Here is a 20,291-nt window from a genome sequence, read left to right on the forward strand (position 1 = left end):
TGTTCTATCACTTGCTAAATGACTTCTATCAATACGTAAGATGATCCCTTTAAATTTGGATTTTCGTCAAAATATTGTCATTCTCACTTTCTCCTTACCTGTCTATTTTTTTTCCTACGTTTTCACAATTCCTGGCATAGATAACATTCTTTCCCTTAAAGCACACACCAGCTGCTAAACCCTGCAAGTGTATTATTAAGCTTTTCCTTCTATAAAGAAAGAGGCCAGATGGGTTAACCTTGATTTCATATCTTTTCCAACAAGCAAGGGAACATTCTTACATGACTGTAATTCACATAGGGCCAAAAAAATTGCTATCACCAAGCTATTAGTGATTGGGACAAAAAGTGCAAAATTTATATCAGGAATGATACCCAAATGTTCTCAGGCAAGAAGTCAATTTAGGTGTTTGTCTTGAACAAAACTTCCAAGGGGAAAACTGAGATTCTCATTCTGAAGAAGAGTGAAAACTTCCTTTTGAGGTGGTCAAGACATAGTTTCGTTCTTGGTTCAAATACATTTTTTATATTTAACTTTGGCCAAACAACTTCCCTCTCTTAGCCTATTTCTACTTTGTAACCAGGGGTTTAATAATATGTTAGTTCATAGGGTTGAGGAGAGAGGAGATCGTAATTAGTAAATTTTACTTAAGGAAACAAGTTCTTCACAGGTTAAGTGACCTACCCAAGATCTCAGGCAAGTGGCAGAAGTCAGCTTGGCTCCTTCAGGGTCACCATGAGTCAGAATAAACTGGTTGCAAGTTGGTGTGGTTTGGTTTTAGATGAAGTTAAATGAATGCAGAAGTCATGTTCTTTTATATCAGAGCATATTTTATGTTGTGATGTCATATTGTTTTGTGTTTGTGTGTGATGACAGAATATGGTATATCATAGTATGTGCTATGAAATGTTTTCATGGTTCCTTATCATGTTTTGCAATGAATTATGTAATGTTTGCTATGTTACATTGTTTTACCATATCAGTTGCCTTCTTTGAACCAGTTTTCTCATCTCTAACATGCTGGTAAGGCAGCTATCAATATCTTTTCAAGCTCTAACATTCTAAGATCCTTTTCTCCACCTCGCTCCCCTCTCAACTCTCCTGCAGTCACTCTGTCCAGGAAAACCTCAGGGTTCTGGGAAGCAGAAGTGAGATGGGGGCCTGAATGCTGAGCCCCATTCAAACATAAAAGGGAACTATCCTGGCAGTCCTAGTCCTCCAGAACTGGAAGTAAGGGTAACCTTTACTCAGGATCAAAGGGCGTCCCACTCTGCTCTGATTCCTGTCAGTGGAGTTCAATATCCTTGAACTTCCAGCTAGTCATCATCTTTCCTTGGCTGGAGGCCTACGCAGTTGTGATTTTCCCTGCCTGATGACTTCAGCTCCAGTCCCTGACTGCAGTCCAGGGTTTGATTGCCACAGATCTTCTGTACACATTTCCAGGAACCACTCATAGCTACTGTGAATGTCCTCTATTAACTCATTTCTGGAGAAATAAGAAAAATTTCGTTGGTGTGGCTCAATCCTAGCACTGACTCATTCTGTGGCCTTGGCAAACATCCCCCATAATTGGGTCTTTTCTGTAAAGTGAGAAATATGTAGAACCACTTTAATTTAATGATTGTGTGTGAAAGTGTGCAGGATTTCCAGAGTGTTAAAGACATTGGTGGTGGTGGTGTTAGATGCTGTCAGATCGAGTACAACTCATAGCGACCCTAGGAGCAACCAATCTGAATATCCTCCTATCCCATGCCATCCTCACAATCTCTGACATATGAAGATAACCATATTTAAATGCAATTGGAAGAATGGGCTTTTGTTTTAAACTTCACCAGTATGTTGTTGTTGTTATGTGCTGTTGAGTTGCTTGTGAATAATTGTGACCCTATGTACAAGAGCCCTAAACTCTACTCTATCCTGTGCCAACCTCATTGTCTCCAACACATCTACTCCCACTATCCCAATCACTGAATCGATTCATCTCATTGAGGGTCTTCCTCTCCTTCGCCGCCCCTCCACTCTCTCAAACATGATGTCCCTCTCCAAGGACTGGTCCCTCCTTGCAACATGCCCAAAGTATGTCAGACGAAGCTTCAGTATCAATCCTGAACTCCCAGGATTATTGTTGTTGTTGTTGTTATGTGCTGTTGAGTCACTTGTGACTCAAAGTGACCCTATGTACAATAGCCCTAAACTGCTCTGTCCTATGCCAATCACACTGTCTCCAATATACCCACCTCGATTACCCCAGTCACTGAATCAATCCACCTCATAGAGGGCCTTCCCCTCCTGCAGTGTCCGTCCACCCTACCAAGCATGATGTCTCTCTCCAAGGACCAGTCCCTCCTTACCACATGTCCAAAGTATGTTAGAAGCCTCAGAATCCTTGTCTCCAATGAGCCGCCCAGTTTAACCCTCTCCAGGATGAATCTGTTTGTTTTCTTAGCAGTCCATGGTACACTCAATACTCTTCTCCAGCACCACAGCTCAAAGGCATCAATTCTCCTTCTATCCTCCCTAGTCATTGACCAACTCTCTGATGCATAACAAGTGACTGCAAAGACCATGGCCTGTATCAGACGCACCTTAATCTCCAGAGAGACAGCATTGCTCTTGAGAACTTTGGAAAGGTCCTAACAGCAGACTTTTCCATCGCAATATGTCTTTTAATTTCCTGGCTACTGGTACCAAGAGTGTTGACTGTGGAGCCAAGCAAATTATAGCTGTGAACAATCTCAATCTCTTCACCATCTGTCCTGATGCTGCCAGTTGGTCCAGTAGAGAGAATCTTTGTCTTCTTGATATTGAGCCTCAATATGGACTCCAAGGATAGCTGATTTTTTAAAAAAAAAAATCATCTTTTATTATAGTTCTTCCCTTTTGCAATGGTTCTTCCCTGTTGGATATAGTTCTTCCTTTTTAAATCTCACATTCATTACTTCTTTCAATCTTCATAAAAAACACAGAAGGAAAGTGATTTTAGAGATAAGGCTTGCTAAAAGAAGGCACCATTAACTGCCCTAAATCACACAGCTACGAAGTGCCAAGAATTTATTTAACTTTTACTATGTGACAGGCACAGTGCTAAGCACTTTCCAGTATGGAACAAAAGCCAGCTGTCTTCTTGATTTGGACACATGGAAATCCTATATATGTCAGAGTAGAACTGTGCTTTGAAATGTCTCAAATACTATTTTTAAGAGATCACCAGGCATTTCTTCCAAGGCACCTCAAAAGGGGCTCAACTCGAGCCTTTAAATTAGCAGTTGAGCATGTTATCGGTTTCCACTACCCAAGGACTCATATTCTAATGCATCACCTCCTTTAATCTTCATGGTAGACTTGGTGGATGCACTGACTGCTCTCAGTCTATAGATGGAGGAATTCCGTGTGTGTAATGTATGTGCTCAGAGAGCTGGAATTTGAAGGCAATTTCATGACTTCAGAGTCAATGCTGTTTCTACAAAATATACTGTTTGTCAACCAGGGAGCATTTGACAATGTTGAAAACATTTTTCACTCTCACAGGTGGCAGAGTGCTACCGGCACCTAATGGGTAGTGTCCAGGGGTACACAGGATAAACCCTTGCTTTCAAAAAGAATCATTTAACCCAAAACGTTAACAGTGCAGCCTGGACTACACTCAGGTCTGGAATGGACGGCTTCATAACTGGCCTCCACACCCACAGCATTGTGAGACCTGCTCGGTGGTTGCAATACATACAACTGACTAACAAGAAATTTGACTTCCATATTAAGGACTGGCAATCCCAAAACATATATAAATGTTATGCTCTCCCTGCTTTCTAAAAAGGACCCTGGTGTCACAGTGCATTAAACACTGTGCTGCTGACTGGAAAGGTTGGTGGTTTGAACTCACAACCAACTCCGATAAAGCTTTGCAGCTTTGGAAATGCTAAGGGGGAATTCTACTCAGTCCTGTGGATTCTTATGAATTGCAATCAACATCAGGGGAACGGTTTATCAGGAGTTTTCTTCCTGAATGAAAGAAACAAGCTAGTTGTGACAGCTTCTAAAGCTCTCCTCTCACCCTGGGTCAGGAAGCACATGGGCTTGAGAGTTGAGTAGGTGTGTGTTGGGGTGGCTTGTGTGCTGAATAATTGTGTGGTCCCAACCAAGTCAACAGAGGCCCTCTGAGCCTCCATTTCTTAATCTGTAAACACACAACAGACTAATGAAGTTGGGAGCCTGGCTCTGTACCTGGCATTAGCTGGCCATCAAGAAGCTTGGGGGCCAGGTCTGGGCCCTGGGAAGGAGGAAGATGTTCAGGACGAATGTCTGTGTTCTTTTTATGTCCTCAGGTGCAGCCCATCTATGAGTTGCTGCGGCGCACGAACTTAGGTCCTCTAGAAGCCAAATCTCAGAACCTGCGCCGAGCCCTCGAGCAGTACCTGATGGAATTTGATGCCTGCCGCTGTGGACCCTGCTTCAACAACGGGGTGCCCATCCTCAAAGACAAGAGCTGCAAGTGTCAGTGCCCCGCAGGTCGTCAAGGCCCTGCCTGTGAGAAAATGGTGCAGGAGGGTGAGTGCCATGTCTCCTCTCTCAGGGTCAGGCCTGGCCTGCTCCACTCCACAGTAGGAAGGGCCTTTGGTATTCCCACCCTGTCTTACTGTGCTGTTCGCCCCCTGCCCTGCTCAGGGATCTTGTACTCTGAATCCTACCAGCAGTCCCAAAATTTAATGGCTCTGGTGTATTCTCCAAGTCATCAAACCCTTCTGTCAGATCGGGACTGTTCCTAACCAGGGCATATACACCAAGTAAGATTTATTGCTGGAGTGACAGGTAGGTGCCATTGTAATATGAAAAGTTATGAATGAAAATAAAGTTGAAGCAAGTAGAGGGTAACCTCATACAGGTGTAGAATGAACCACCTGGCACCAAGAAGACATTTATCAAAAAAGGGTTGAAACATCATCCTTATAGAGGAAGAGCCTGGGGCCTGAATGTGAATCTGGGGCTTTCACTAGCTCATTAAGAGAACCAGAACCATCTTTTTTGATTCACCCTTCTTCTCTAAGCTTCCTTGTGCTCCAAGAACCTTCTTAGAGGTTCCAAACCTCCAATTGTTTAAGTGTGCAAAGCTGTTTGTATCCCATGTATATTCCATTACACGAAAAAAATGGGGAAACCCATACCTAATGGAAAGAAGCTGTGCTGCATTCCCAAAGGCACACAGTTCAAATCCACCAGCTGCACTGTGGGAGATGGGCAACCTCCTCCCATAACAGTTAGTGCCTTTGAAAACCTATCAGAGATTCAGCTATGGGTCAGTTCCAACTCTATGTTACAACACCACCACCAGCACCCAATCAATATTTGAATCAATCTTAGTTGGCTGCTATAATGAGGTAAGAGAGAAAAGAAGGGGAGAGATGGGAAAGGGCAGGGAGGGGGGAGTTGAGAGGTGGGGAATGAGCAGGGGAAGGAAAGAGATGGGAAGCTAGGGGAGGGGAGGGGAAGTGAGAGGGGAAAGATGGGGGAGGAGATGAAGAGGGAGAGGAGGGGGAGAAGGCAGAAGGAGGGGGAGATGGAGAGGGGAGGGAAAGTGAGGGGGAAAGGGGAGGGAAAAGGAAGGAGAAAAAGGAGGGGAGGAGGAGGTGGGGAAAGGGAGGGAAGGGGAAGGGAAGGTTAGGAAAGGAAAGGGTGGATAAATCTAAGATCCTCTTCTTGGGTCTGTAAAAAAACAACTGAAGCAAAAGTTGATAGGATGGGAGGCATGTGACATTAAACAGTGTTTAGTGAGAGTTTATGAAGTAGAAATCAACAGTGGGTTCACACAATTTGATGGGTGAAGGGACTGGTGGGGAAAGGATAGGGGAAAGGAAAAGGTGTGAAAAACAATGTATATGAACTATATAATCTTTGTAAGTAAACTAGTATAAAATAATAAAAAAATTATAACCAGAAAAACAAAAAACAGTGTAATTTGGATGCCCTAAGGCTAGATGAACAGAAATAAAGAATCTAGGACAAGATATATTAAGAATGTTGACCTTTGCTGTGGTGTCTTATTTCATTAAACATTGGAGAACACAAGTGGACAACTGAAAACTCAAACCTCTGCTTAAGGAGGAGTAGCTGGAAGCATTGAGAGTTTTGGGCACAGAGAAGAGAGAACTCAGAAGACCTTGATGTGACCTACTACCATTAAGGTTGTTGTTAGGTACCTTGATTCAACTATAATTCATAGACACCTTATGAACAAAAGCTCTGAACCTTGTTCTAACCTGTGTCATCCTCCCACTTCCTGACACAAAAGAGCCCATTGCAGCACTCACCATGTCAATCCACCTAGTTGAGGGTCTTCCTCTCCTTCTCTGACCACCCACACTTTCCGACATCATGTCCTTCTTTAAGGAATAGCCCCTCCTAGCAACATGCCCAAAGGATGTAAGACGAAGCTTCATCATTCTTGCCTTCAAAGAGCACCCTGGCTGCACCCTCTCCAAGACATACCTTTGTTTGTTCTCTTGACCATCCATGGGATGTTCAGTGCTCTTCTCCAACATCACAACTCAAAGATGTCAATTATTCTTCTATCATTCCTATTCATTGTCCAGCTCTCAGATGCATAGCAAGTGATTGGAAAGACCATGGCCTGAATCAGATGCACCTTAGTCCTCAAATCGACATCATTAATCCTCAATAATTTGGAAAGATCCCTAACTGCAGGTTTTCCCAGAGCAATGAGTTGCCTTATTTCCTGACTGATGGCACCAAGGGTATAATTGTGGATCCAAGCAAGATGAAGCTGTTGACAGTTTCAATCTCCTCTCCATCCAGCATGTCTATTGGTCCAGTGGTAAGAATCTTTGTTTTCTTACTCATTAGGGTTGTTGTTATTGTCTTCATTGCCATTGAGTTGACGGCAACTCATAGCAACTCTATGAACAAAAGACCTAATACCTTTCTATAGCTATTTTGTTTCTTCAAGGTCATAGAGTTTCCAGAGGTATGTGGTTTCGGAAGTGGATATCACTCCTGCTTCTCATTAGGGTAGGAATTTTTTTTTCTTTTTTTTTTTTTAAATTTTGTGTGACCACTGAGCTTAAGTTGTGGGACTAGTGGAGAGAAGCTATAAGAAAGGTATTTTGGCTTAGTGAGGAAGAGCTTTCTCCTGGATTATAATGTGAGGATGGAAGGTTGAGCAAAGAGGCTATCTGACCACTTGTAAGGAAATAAAATAAAATATTCATTCTTCTAATGAATAACAATGAATGGATAAGTCTAATGAATGAACAAGTCTCCAAGTCCAATCCACCCAAAGTCTCTGAGTAGATGACTAAACCAGAGGAATACAACACAATGAGCAGTTAGATATCAATTTCTTTAGGATTCATAAAAGATTTCCACTAGCAGGCCTACCTTTAGATGAGATGAACGAAACCAAAACCCAGGGCCAAAAGTAACTCATAGTGACTCTTCACTGGGTTTCTGAGACTATGAATCTCCATGAGAGGAGACTGACCATCTTTCTCCCTGGGATCAGCTGTTAGATTCTAACTCCTGACCTTTGGGCTAGCAGCACAACACTCTATGCTCTATGCCACCAGTACTCCTTTTAAATGAGATTATTATAGCTTATTAGGGAGCTCTGCTGGCAAGAAGCTGCACTGCAATCATGAAGGCACAAGGTTCGAGGCCATCAATCACTCTGTGAGTGAAGGATGGCCAATCTCCTCCTGTGTGATTAACTGTCTCTGAAAACCCACTGACCATAGGATCAGCTAGGGGTCAGTTCTGACTCTACAGTACACAAAAACAACAACTTGGTTTGTTACAATAAATTCTGAATATAAGATGCATGAGTTATCACCTTAGACATACCTTTGACTCTCAATCCTGCCGATTTTTATCATGGATGTATCCTGTAAAAATGAGATGTTATCATTATCTTTCTCAGAGGATTGGATGGATGATTAAACTAGATAACATATGTGGCAGACTCTAGTATAACAAACAAGAGGAATGTCCCACTGATGAAGAATTTGCCTTTGGTTGGCACTTTATCTAAATTCTTCCTTGAGAGTCCAAAGACTATACAACAATTTGTATTATGCTGAAAGTGAGGACAACGTGAAATGCTTGCTACAGAAGCTCGAGGACTATTAGCATTTCATATGGATTACATTGCATTGCCAAGAAAATAAAAGTTCTCACCACCACGTTTAACAGGCAGCATTATGATAGTTGAAGAAAGAATTGAAGTTGTCAATGATTTCATCTTAGTTGGATCAACAATGAACACTGCTGTTACCAGCAGTCAGGAGATCAGGAGACATATTACATTGGGAAAGTCCACTGTTAGGGACCTCTCAAAAATACTGAAGGGCGATAGTATCAGATTGAAAATGAAGATGTGCCTGATTCAGGCCATAGTCTTTTTAATCACTTGCTACACATTTGAGAGCTGGACAATGAATAAGGATGATAGAGGAAAAATTGATGCCTTCAAGTTGTGATACTAGAGAAGAGTATTGAATATCTTTTGGACTGCTAAAAGAACAAACATATATGTCTTGGGCAAAGGGAAACCAGAGAAATAATTCTTGGAGGCAAAGAGGGGGGAAGTTCGTCTTTCCTACTTTAGACGTATTGCTAGGAAAGACTCTTCCTTGGAAAGGAGCATCATGCTTGGAAAGGTGGAGGGTCAGCCAGTGAGAGGAAAGGCCCTCAGTGAGATGGATTGAAACAGTGACTGCAGCAATAAGATCAAGTGTGTCAGAGATGATGAGGATGGCACAGGGTAGGATAGATTTCAGTCTTATTGTTCATACGATCAATCTGAGTTGTACTCAAATTGATGGCACCTAACAACAATAAGCCAAAAGAAGTGCAAAATGAGTCCCAGCAAAGCTTCCTGACATTACAGAGGAGGACTTCAGATAGAGGTGAGCCATGAAGGTAGGTCAGGAAAACAAAAAGCAAGAGGCCTACCAAAATACCAAAGTGACCAACTACCAGACTCGGTCCTGGCACGGGCTTTTATGTGAACTGAGAAAAGGCACTGCCTTAAAGGTGCTTGAATTGGGAGGAAAAAGCTACTCTGAGTTTGTGTAGCCCAATCCCAAGGTCAAGAACTTCCAAAATAGAATGTGGACTAGATTTCAGGCCTCATGCACCCCAGCCAGATATCTCTGCCATAAGGAATAAGGGTCTCTGAACAAGAATCAAAACTAGCCTTGATTTACTGCCAAGCACTGCTTCAACATTTCACTTACACACACACACACACACACACACACACATTTATTCCCTTATGAAGTTAACAATGATGTCATCCCATTTTACATATAAGCAGACTGAGGCAGGTAGGTTAGATAGCTTGCTTAACGTCTTCTATCTGGGGAATACCAAACCAGGATTTGGACCCCAAATTTCTGATGCCAATAACCAACTCTTAACCAATGCATGCTACTGATTCACATTCTTGTGGAGGCAAGCGTCGGGAAATGTTTAGGAATCAGAGTGGAGAGTCCAAGACAATTGCAATGATTATTATTGTACATAGTGAAGAAAAGGGTCAATTCACAGTTGGTAGTTATCTGCTCAGGCTGAAATAAAGAGAGTGAGGAGGAGCATGTTTCTAGTTTATGGTTGCTAGCACAGTCTGTCTTCAAAGGATAGATGGCAGTCCTGCATGGATAGCTGTAATTTGATTCCTTTACAAGCCCTCAGATGGACTGGCTTGGGTTCATATCACATAGAAATGGAGAGAACAGAGAGTGTGGGGTACAGAAATGCTCCTTCAATGATCTAATGTGTACCGCAGTGATGACCATGTTGGGTCACATGCATACATGGTGGGCACTGGAAAAGGAAGAGATGCTTCTCACAGTAGAGCACCGGTTAGGGGCAGACTACTAGACCCTCCTGCTTGCAGCCTCGTTTCTCTTGCAAGACTATACTTAGGCAGCAGCTGGCATCTCACAGTGTTCCAACCCAATTGCTCCAGGCAGTCTAAGGACAGTAGGTGGCCATGGGGCCATCACATTGAACTTGCAGTCTGACAGGAGATCATGTTGACAAAATAAATAAATAAAAATCCAAGGCTAGGGAGTTAGTCAGTCACCATGAGCATCCATTAGCATGGGTCTCTGGGTATTTTCACAGCAAACATTTGCCTATGGGGATCAGAGTCACAGAGATGGGAGAAACAGAGACAGAGAGCCCTGCTGTGGATGTCCCATCAGGGAGTATAATTACCGAGTTGGAAGGCGCTTGGAGATAAACTAATCCAGTGATATTCACACTGTGATCTGAGGAGCCTAGAGGTTTTAGAGGCTGCCCCAAGGGATGGGGCAAGCCTGATAAATACCCCATCTTCAAACAAAACAGTGCCACTTTCATCTGACTTCAATGCTGGGGTCCATGTAGGATTTCATTTGGGAAACCATAGTGATAAATAATAATACTACTAGAAAAACTATTGGTCCATCCTATATTACAGAGGTGAAAACAAACTTAGAGATGCTAGTTTTGCCCAGCATCTCAAAGCCTGGAAGAGATGGCAGCCCAGGGCTAGGGAGGTACATGAGCTGGGTTCCTGCGGTACCACATTTCCAGGGTTAGCACTTGAGGCCTCACCTTTCCTTATGTCCTGTGCAAAGACTCTCTCACTGTTGTTAGTGATGTTAGTGGCCTGGTGTCACTGCCCGAGGAAGCTCTATTTGCAACTGTCATACAAACCCAGTAAGCCTCTTTGCAGAGGCATATGCTCAACCCTTTCCTCTAATTCCCAAGTTAGATGGATTTCATGTTCTTTCCACCTTCTAGTGAGTCCCTGTCATTCCTCCCAGGGGGTTACCTCCTTGCCTTACTCTGCTATCCATCTTCCATGGAACCACAGATTCCAACTTTTAAGAAATGGGCTTCCAGTGGTCTCACTCCATCCAGAGTTTCATATTAAGTGCAAGGCACTGAGCCCAGAGATCCCAGTGGGCTATACCAAGGGGTTGCAGGCCACTCAAGGGCAATGGGGTGGCTTCCCTCCCTGCATGCAGTCCTGCTTTTTTAGCATATAAGCACCTACACACCCACGCCTTCTCCTTGTACGCTAACTTCCTCCTTTCCTGGGAAATTATCTCTGCAGGAGCCAAGGCAGATGGTCGCTGGAGCTGCTGGAGCTCTTGGTCTGCATGCAGCGCAGGCACTCAGGAAAGGAGGAGGGAGTGTAATAACCCTGCACCAAAGAACGGAGGAGCCACTTGTCCAGGGAAGAAAACGCAGACCCAGGCTTGCTGAGGGCCTCTCCGATGTCAACACCTGCACTGGCTGCTGGTCAAAGACTTCTTCATGGAAAGAATATGCAAATCAGCATAGACCGTTTTTTATTGTCCTCTCAACTCACTTACGTAAGAGTAGGCCCTGTCACCCACAGTCACAAAAATTCAACCATATGTCCAACAACTGGATGTCAAGTGTTAACCAAAGGCTCGGCTTGTTTGTGGAACTTCAGAGCAACTAACAGAGAAAACTGAAAAGGTCTTTTCAGGGACCTTATAGACTATTATAGAGAAAAGACAGACCCTCTTGGAATAGTCAATGTTCAATAAAACAAAATATGATTAAAATCACGTTAGTTCTTTGATGATATTTGTTCGATTGTGGTTGTTGGTTGGCTCTATTGAGTAGACAGACTCCTAGCAGCCTGTGAACACCAGGTCTGAACCTTGCCCTATCCTGTGCTGTCCTCACAAACTCTGCCATGCTGCAGTATTATTATAGTCATTGGGTCAGTCTATCTTATTGAGACTTTTCCTCTCTTTCTCTGACCCTTCCTCCACCTTTCCCAGTATGATTTCTTTTCCCAAGTATTGAACTTTCCTGACAACACAGTTTGTGAGATAAAGTTTCACTGTCCTTGCCTTGAAGAAACACCTTGTACTTCCTACAAGATAGACTCATTTGTTCTTTCGGCAGTCTATGGGATATGAAATGTCTTTCTACAACGGTATAATCCAAAGGCATTGATTCATTGGTCTTCTTTATTTATTGTTCAATTTTCAGATGTATGCAAAACCATTTCAAAAATGGACTTGATGCTTTGAATGACTAGTAATCGGTAGTCAAAGGCCAGCTCAAACGAAATCTATTGCTGTCTAACAGTCCTACTCAATCAATGCCGTCAAGTCAATCCCAGTTCATACGAACACTCCATTGGGTTTCAGAGGCTGTAAATCCCAAGGGGAGGAGATTGTTCACCTTTCTCATAAGGAACGGCAGGGGGGTTTGAACTGCCAGAGATGATTCAGTCTTTTGGTTATTAGCACAATACCCTTGTGTACTAGACTCCCCAGAACCTCTACAGAACTAACTAAAATTGCTCTATAGTGTTTCCAAGGCTGTAATCCTTATGAATCCAGTCTTTCACATCTTTCTCCCAGGGAGCTGCTGGTTTCCACCAACTGAGCACTTACGTCCTGAAGCCCTGCAGTTCCTAGAATATGACAATACATTGAGATTTTAAAAACTCCAATATTTACTTGAGTTCTTTCAATTTCCTTTCATTTGTACTATCCATTTTCTTCTTTCTATTAATCTCTCCTATTTGCTTGAGTTCTTAACTCAAATATCACATTTTTCTCATTTTTAAGAATTAACTCTTTCCTTATATCTTTCATAATTAGTGTTTATATGTTTAGTCCCATGATAATTTATGATCTTCTTCTCAATAGATGGTAATCATGAGAACAGCGGCCAGCTGTGTTTTGTTCAGTTCTGTACCCCAAAGGGCCAGCCCTGAGGTTCCGATGTAGTAAGGAACCTGCCAAGCCCTGGGTGAAATAACAAGAGTGCTATTAAATTGAGGGGATTGCAATTAGTATGATGAAACAAATTGTGTGTAAATTATTTCATGGAAAGCTAATTTGTCCATTAACTCTCAACCAAATTACAATAAATTACCCAAAATAAAACAGTTGTCCAAATTAATGAATGACTGAATGAAGAAGTCTGCTCAAAAATTCAAGGTACATATTGATAATCCTTCCTGAGTGGAAAGGGGATTTGCAGGGGCCAACCTAAGTGAAGTACTGCATCAGGTCTGATTCTCCAGTCTATGAATCTAATGTCATTTATCCTTGGTGTCCTCTCTCAGCACTCCAGTCACACTTCAGATGGAGAGTATGCCCTGAAAGTCCTGTTTACCTATCACCTTCTTCTGTTAGACTGTGAGCTTCCTGAAGATGGAATTGCTGTTTTGTACATAGTCAAATCAGAACCAACTCATGGCTGACTCTTCAGTGAGTTTTCAGAGGTGGTAAATTGCACAGAAGGAGATTGTCCACCTTGCCCCTGCAGAGCAAATGATGATTCGAACTACGTACCTCTGTGGAGCAGCACAGTTCCTTACCAGTAAGCCACCAGAGCTCTCTGAAGACAGAATTTAATTACCAATAAATACTAAACACACTGTCACTGAACTGATTCTGACTCATCACAATTTTCCATCCAGTTTGCAAGGCTAAACATTTCTTTAGGAGGAGACTGCCTGTCTTTTCTATGCAGAGAAACGGGTGGTTTCGAACAGTTGCCCTTTCACTTAGGAGTGCAACACATAATACCTTACACCACCTTACTCTGGCAGAGTGGCTGGTGGATTTGAGTCACCAGAGCAGCACCATATTTGAGTTAGCAGTGCAACTCCCTGTGCATCAATTCAGCAATTAATTCCGCACGGCCCTGAAACCTCCTATAGTTGTTTCACGTAACACTCACTACCATCGGGTCCATTCAACTCAGAGCAATCCTCCATCCAGTTTCCAAGCCTGTAAATCTTCCCAGAAGAGACTCCTCATCTTTCTCCCGAGTTTTATATTGTTGCTAGGTGCCATCGAGTTGAGTATGACTGATACTAGAAACAGCCGACCTGCACTTTACCCTGTCCTATGCCATCCTCATTGTCTCTGACACACTGGAGCGCAGTGTTGAAGTCACTGTGTCAATGCATCTCATTGGGTGTCATCCTCTCCTTTGCTGACTCTCCGTCTTTCCAAGTATGATGTCCCTTTCCAAGGACGAGCTTTGCCTAGTTACATGTCCAAAGTATGAAAGATGCAGCTTCACCATCCTTGCCTCCAAGAAGCACTCTGGCTGTTCTCTTTCCAAGCTGTATCATGGAAATATCATGCACTACTTAGCACTCTTCTCATGTTTGTTTTTGGGGGGTTAGTATTTATTGGGTAGGGAGAAAAATGTGCAATAATGAATGAATGAAAATCCAACTTACTGTAGACTTTCGTTAAAATGGCAATTTAAAAAAGGAAGATAAAAAAGACATCATGCTGAGAAAGGTGTAGAGTCAGATAAAGAAAAGAAGACACTCAACAAGATAGACCAACGCATAGACTAAACCAATAGGCTTGAGGATATGACAGTGTAAAATTTCATAGGGTGGTTGTTGTTGTTCACAGGGTTACTGCAAGTGAAATTTGACTTGAGGATACGTAATAATGACATTGTAGGAACAGATGTATACAATAAGGCCTTAAACACATTTGCAAATGTGCAAAATACACACACACACACACACACACACACACACACCTTATTTTCTATATTACCTATCAGTAATTTTCGGAGCAGGGAAGAGGGTAGAAACCAGAGGCAAGAATTCTCTGTAGGAGGTAAGTGTGGAGCCCTCTGACAGTAAGTAATCTTCTGATTCAGCTGCACACTCCAGTGACCTTCCGTGAGCCCAAGCCGCTGGCCAAGCAAAGCCATCTTCTGTCATTTGAGGCACCAAACCTGAGCCAGTGTTTGTCCCAGGCCTCGAAAAATGCTACATCCCTAGTGGTTTTAAAAATTAAAGTACCGTGGCTGTGGCTATTTCAAAAGCAGCAAAGCATTTACCAGATCAGTGCCTCTCCCTCTTCAAGAATGACTGGCTCCCACAAAGCAAAAGGCATAAAACTCGTCAAATGTATTTTCCCTTAGGTCCTTTAGGGAGATCTATAATCTAAGCTTTTATAGGTAGTGGATGTAAAAACATGGTTTAAAGATATAATCTTCAGCTTGACAAGATGTCCTTTGAAAAGTAAATTAATGGCAGAATGAAAAGCAATAAGGGAGGCTTTTTTCTCCTTTTTTCTTCTTTGAGATATAGGAAGATCTAAAGCGTTCAGAAATACAGCACTCAATGAATCTCTTCTGAACTACATGCCTTTAGGGTGAAGAAAATGGACAGAGAGAAAGGGTAGGCTTCAAAATCCACATTGCAGAAATGAGAGATGACAGAGTGAAACCACTGCCCGCCTCTACTTTTGAGGAAGGGAACGATGCAGTGTGAATTTGGTAAGGGACTCTGCTCTTTCATGAAGAAAATACAGGGTGCCGTCCCTTAACTGCACCAATGGACTAAATATTCTTGGTGATCTTTCAGCCAGGATCTGTGCTCGGTGCTGAAGGTATAGAAATTAATCAGAACATGCCCAGCCCTTAAAAAGGTGAAGTCTAACAGTGCAGATTTTGGAGGGGAACAGTAGATCCGGTACAGTAAAATACACAGGGGGTTGTAGGACTCACGCTTTACATGAAGCAGGGAAGACAGCTTGAAGGAGAAGACTGGCAGAGTTTAGAGCAATGAGTGAGAATTAGAAAAGCAAAGAAAAATGAAGGAGGGATGGGACACGGTGATGGCAGAGGACACACAGGTTATTGTTTTTGTTTAGTGCTTTCAAGACATTTCTGACTCACAGCAGCCATAGGCCAACCAATTGAAGCCCTGGCCAATCCTGTGACATCTTCACAACCTCTTCTGGGCTTAAAGAAGTAGGTCCAAGCTACCAGAAGAAGGAAACTGGAAGCTGGAATTTTTTTTTTCTAAGCTGTCTTTGCTTTGTCTTCTGATTCCGGGTGACTCTATCATGTACAATGGATCAGAACCCCTGTGATCCAGAAGAGTTTCATGTGCTGATTTTGGGCAGTGGATTGTCAGGCTTTCTTTCCTAGTCTTTCAGAGTTGAGAAACTTATCTGAAATTTGTTCAATATCATAGCAACATGCAAGCTTTCAGCTACAAGTCGTGGCTGCAAATTCAAGTGCATTGGCTGAAAATTAAAGCAGCCACTCACATAAGATGACAATTCTGCTTTTTAGCTACCAATGATAGCTAGCTAGGAATGGAACCATTAAGGTGAGCTGGCAAGGGTGGTGGCACAGTTGTCTTGCCTAGTGTTGCTCACTCTCCTCAGCTTGGGGGTAACGGAGTTTTGAGCTTTGATTTCATCACTGTGTCCATACTTGGTCCGACAGCCACCTCCCAGATACTTCTGCACTTACTTTTAAGATGCTCTTGGTGGTTTAATACAATAACATTCATTCATTAAATATCCCACTGCCTGTCAAGTTAGTTGTGCCTCATGTGTTCTAGTTGTTATGTATCTTTAAGTAGCCTGCTATTCATAGTAACCTCTGTACAGCAGCTCTGAAGCCTGCTGTGCCCTGAGCCAGTCTCACTGACACCAGCACACCTGCTTTCATTGCCCTAGTTACTGTATCAATCCATCTCATTAGAGATCCTCCTTTCCTGCACTCTCCCTCCACCTTTCTGAGCATGATGGACCAGTTCCTCCTGGCCATGTGCCCAAAGTATGTGAGAGGGAGTTTCAAAATCCTAGCCTCCAAGGAGAAACTTGGTTTCACCCTCTCCAAGATCTACTATTTGTTATCTAGGTGGTTCATGGTATGTTCAAAATTCTTCTACAGCACCACGACTTAAAGACATCAATTCTTGTATCATCCTTTGCCATTGTGCAGCTCTCTCTGATGCATGGCAGGCAATTGTGAAGACCATGGCCTGGATCAGGTACACCTTAGTCTCTAGACTGACATTGTTGCTTCTCAGTACTTTGGAAAGATCCCTGACAGCAGATTATCTGAATGCAATTCATCTTTTGATTTCCTGACTGCTAGTACCAAGAGTGTTGATTGTGGAGCCAAGTAAGCTATAACTGTTAACCACCTCAATCCCTTCATCCACCATGGTGCTGCCAATTGGCCCAGTGGTGAGAATCTTTGTCTTCTTGATGTTGAGCTTCAATCCATATTTAAGACTACAGTCCTTGATCTACTGCAGCAAGTGCTTCAAATCCTCCTCAGTTTCAGCAAGCAGGGTGTGTCATCTGTACAACGCTGGGTGATTGATTGATGAGTTTATCTCCAATGCTGATGCCACATTCCTCCTCATAGAGCCCAGACTCCCAAGTGATGCATTGTGCAGTGGCTTTTTATTGTATTTCTAGAATTATAAATCTTTATGAGGAGACTCCTCATATTTCTCCAGAGAAGTGATTGGTGGATTTGAACTTCTGGACTTTCCATTAGCATTCTGATACATCTGAAAGTTGGACAATGAATAAGGAAGACTGAAAAGGGATTGATGCCTTTGAATTGTCCTAGCAAAGAATATGCCAAATTGAATATACCAAAGTGTGCCAAATGCACAAACAAATCTGTCATGGAAGAAGTGCAGAGATTTTTCTCATATACTTTGAGCATATTGACAGCAGAGGCCAGTCTATAGAGAAGTACATCATTCTTGTACAATTATAGGATTGGAGAAGAAAAGGAAGACAATAAGATTGAGTGACGCAGTGACTGCAACAATGGGCTTAAGCACACACAGTTTGTGTGGATGGCGCAGCACTGAACAGGGTTTCATTCTGCTGTAAGTCAGGTCACTGTGAGTCAGAGCCAACCCAACACAGAACCCAATCTTCGTAACTAGATTTGCAAAGGTCTTTGTGATCTACCACCATTATGCTACTCCATCCTTACTTTTTCTTCAGATTCAGTGCACCAACTATGCTAAAAATTCATTAAGATTGATTGAACAAGGATGTGAAAGCACTATTTGACTAGACACTGATTCCTCTCTGACTTCATCTCCTGATTCGTACCTTCCTGTAGTAATGCTGCTTCAGGTACATGTTTGTTGCTTGTTGCTCTGTTTCATATTTGCTGGTCTTCCACACTTTTCTTCTTCTGCATCAAGAATGTTGAACATGCTGTCTTGTCCTTCTGAAATGTTCATTATCTAACTATCTCCGAGATTCACTCTAATTTCCTTCAAGCCTCTGTTCAAATTTTACTTCTCAAAAGACTGTCCCTATATATACAATGGATTTTTCTTGACTAGCACTTGTCATTACCCAAGATTATGTTGTTAGGTGCCTCAAGACAGTTGTGACTTAGCTAGATTCACTGCTGTCAAATAGTAACCAACTCATAGCTGACCCTTGAATGGGTTTTTGGAGACTATAAACCATATGGAAGAAATGCTCATTTTTCCTCCTAGAATTACTAATGGATTTGAACTGACTGCATTTAGATTAGCAATGCAACTACTTACAGATTACACCACCAAGTTTCCTTTGAGTCATCTCATTCCCTCAAGTCAGAACCAATTTTAGCAGGTTTTCCAAGGCAGTAAATCACACAGGAAGAGAATGTCCATCTTTCTTCCTTGGAGAGGCTGCAAGATTCACACTGTCTGCGATTGGGTTAGCAGTGCATTTCTTTATGCACTGGCCATCAGAGCTTACCCAGCCCATTGCTATCAAGTCAAAACTGACCCATAACTATCCCTCCAGAAGTTTTCAGAGACTGAGATTGCCCTTGCAGTAGCTGGTGGATTTGAACTATCTGCCTTTGAGTTGGCAAATACATTTTTTATTCACAAGGCCATTAGAACTCTTTTGGCTCATGTTGTTGTTTTTTATTGTCATCGAGTCGAGCACGACTCTTAGCGCCCCTATGAACAAAAGGCCTGAAACCTTTCTATATAGTGATTCTATACACAACAGAACAAAATGTTTCTTGGCACAGCATCATCCTCACAGTCTTTGCTTCCTTTAAGGTCTTTGCTGAGCCACAGTGACAACCTGTTTTGTTCAGGGTCTTCTACTTTTACTCATTGACTGTCTACTTTAGGAACCATTATGTCTAGGACTAGCCTCTCTTGATAATTTACCCAAAGTATATTCAACAAAATCTTACCTCTCAAGAAGTTTTCTGCTCCTACTTCTTCCAAGAACACTTGATTGTGCTTATCTAATACCTATACTTGAACCAGGAAGCAGTTCTCAGAATAGAGCAAGGAAATACTGCATGGCTCAAATTTAGGAAAGGAGTGTGTTATGAATGTGTCCTGTTTCCATGCCTTTTCAATCTGTATGCAGAACTTATTATTTGAGAAGCTAGACTTAATGAGGAAGAATGTGGCATCATAATTGGACGAAGACTCATCAACCTATGTTATGCAGATGACATAACATTGCTTGTCAAAACTGAGGAGGACATGAAGCATCAACGAGTCATTTGAAGTACAATGATTCCAAAGCATCATGTCCCTATCTGAGAAATAACCTCTCCTGGAAACATGTCCAAAGTATGTGGAACAAAGCTTTATAATCTTTGCCTCCCACAAATGCTCTAGCTCCACCTTCTTCAACATGTACATTCTGTTAGCAGTCCTTAAAATATCTAGTACTCTTCTTCAACAATACAGTTCAAAGACATCAATTCTTCCTCTGTCATCCTGATTCACTGTCCAGTTCTCAGATGCATAGCAAGTGATTGAGAATACCATGGTCTGGATCAGGCACACCTTAGTCCTCAAACTAAGATCATTTCTTCTCAATAATTTGCAGAGGTCCCTAATAACAGACTTTTCCAGTACACTACGTCTCCTGATCTCCTGGTTTCTGGTACCAAGTATATTGACTGTGGATCCAGGTAAGGTAAAGTCATTGACAGATTTACCCATCTATCATGATGTTTGCCTATTGGGCCCACAAACCTTTGTTTTCTTGAGATTGAGATGCAAACAATATTTTTTTTTTAATCGGCATTTTTTTAAATTAAATTTTATTAGTTGTAATGAACATTTACAGAGATTTTGGGTTTTCATTCATTCATTGTTGCACTGTTTTCTCCACGCTCATCCCCAGTTCGTTCTTCTTTTCCCTCCCCCCAATGTCTGTTTAAATTGTCCAATTGACACAGTGCTTGTCAAAGCCAGTTCTGATTAATCTCCTTTTTCAGTGTGTCCCTTGCCATTCCTTATCACTCCTCCCTGAGAGAGACTTCACCCTGATTTGTAAGGAAAAAGGGATGGCGTATTCTCTTAGCTACTTCCTGCTGAAAAGGGATGCTGTGGGTTTCAGGGTGAAGGTCTTCTCTCACTACTCTAAAGGGACCCTTTGGCAGTAGGAAACACATAGACTATTATGGAGATTGATTTTGGAATTTAGATGCACTGTTAT

The 20,291-nt window shown here is 42.3% G+C and overlaps 1 protein-coding gene across 1 annotated transcript in view; it reads left to right on the forward strand.

Moving 5' to 3' along the window:
- C8A (complement component 8, alpha polypeptide) overlaps positions 1-11,268 on the forward strand; it is a 104,350-nt gene extending 93,082 nt beyond the window's left edge. Inside the window, exons 10-11 of the mRNA XM_006879827.1 lie at positions 4,323-4,545; positions 11,117-11,268. Coding sequence (XP_006879889.1) covers positions 4,323-4,545; positions 11,117-11,268 — 375 coding nt within the window. The remainder of the gene's footprint in view (positions 1-4,322; positions 4,546-11,116) is intronic.
- Positions 11,269-20,291: the final 9,023 nt, after the last annotated feature.

This window comes from Elephantulus edwardii, unplaced genomic scaffold (genome assembly GCF_000299155.1).
Source record: "Elephantulus edwardii isolate Elephantulus edwardi_28Jun2011 unplaced genomic scaffold, EleEdw1.0 scaffold00005, whole genome shotgun sequence".
NCBI lineage: Eukaryota > Metazoa > Chordata > Mammalia > Macroscelidea > Macroscelididae > Elephantulus > Elephantulus edwardii.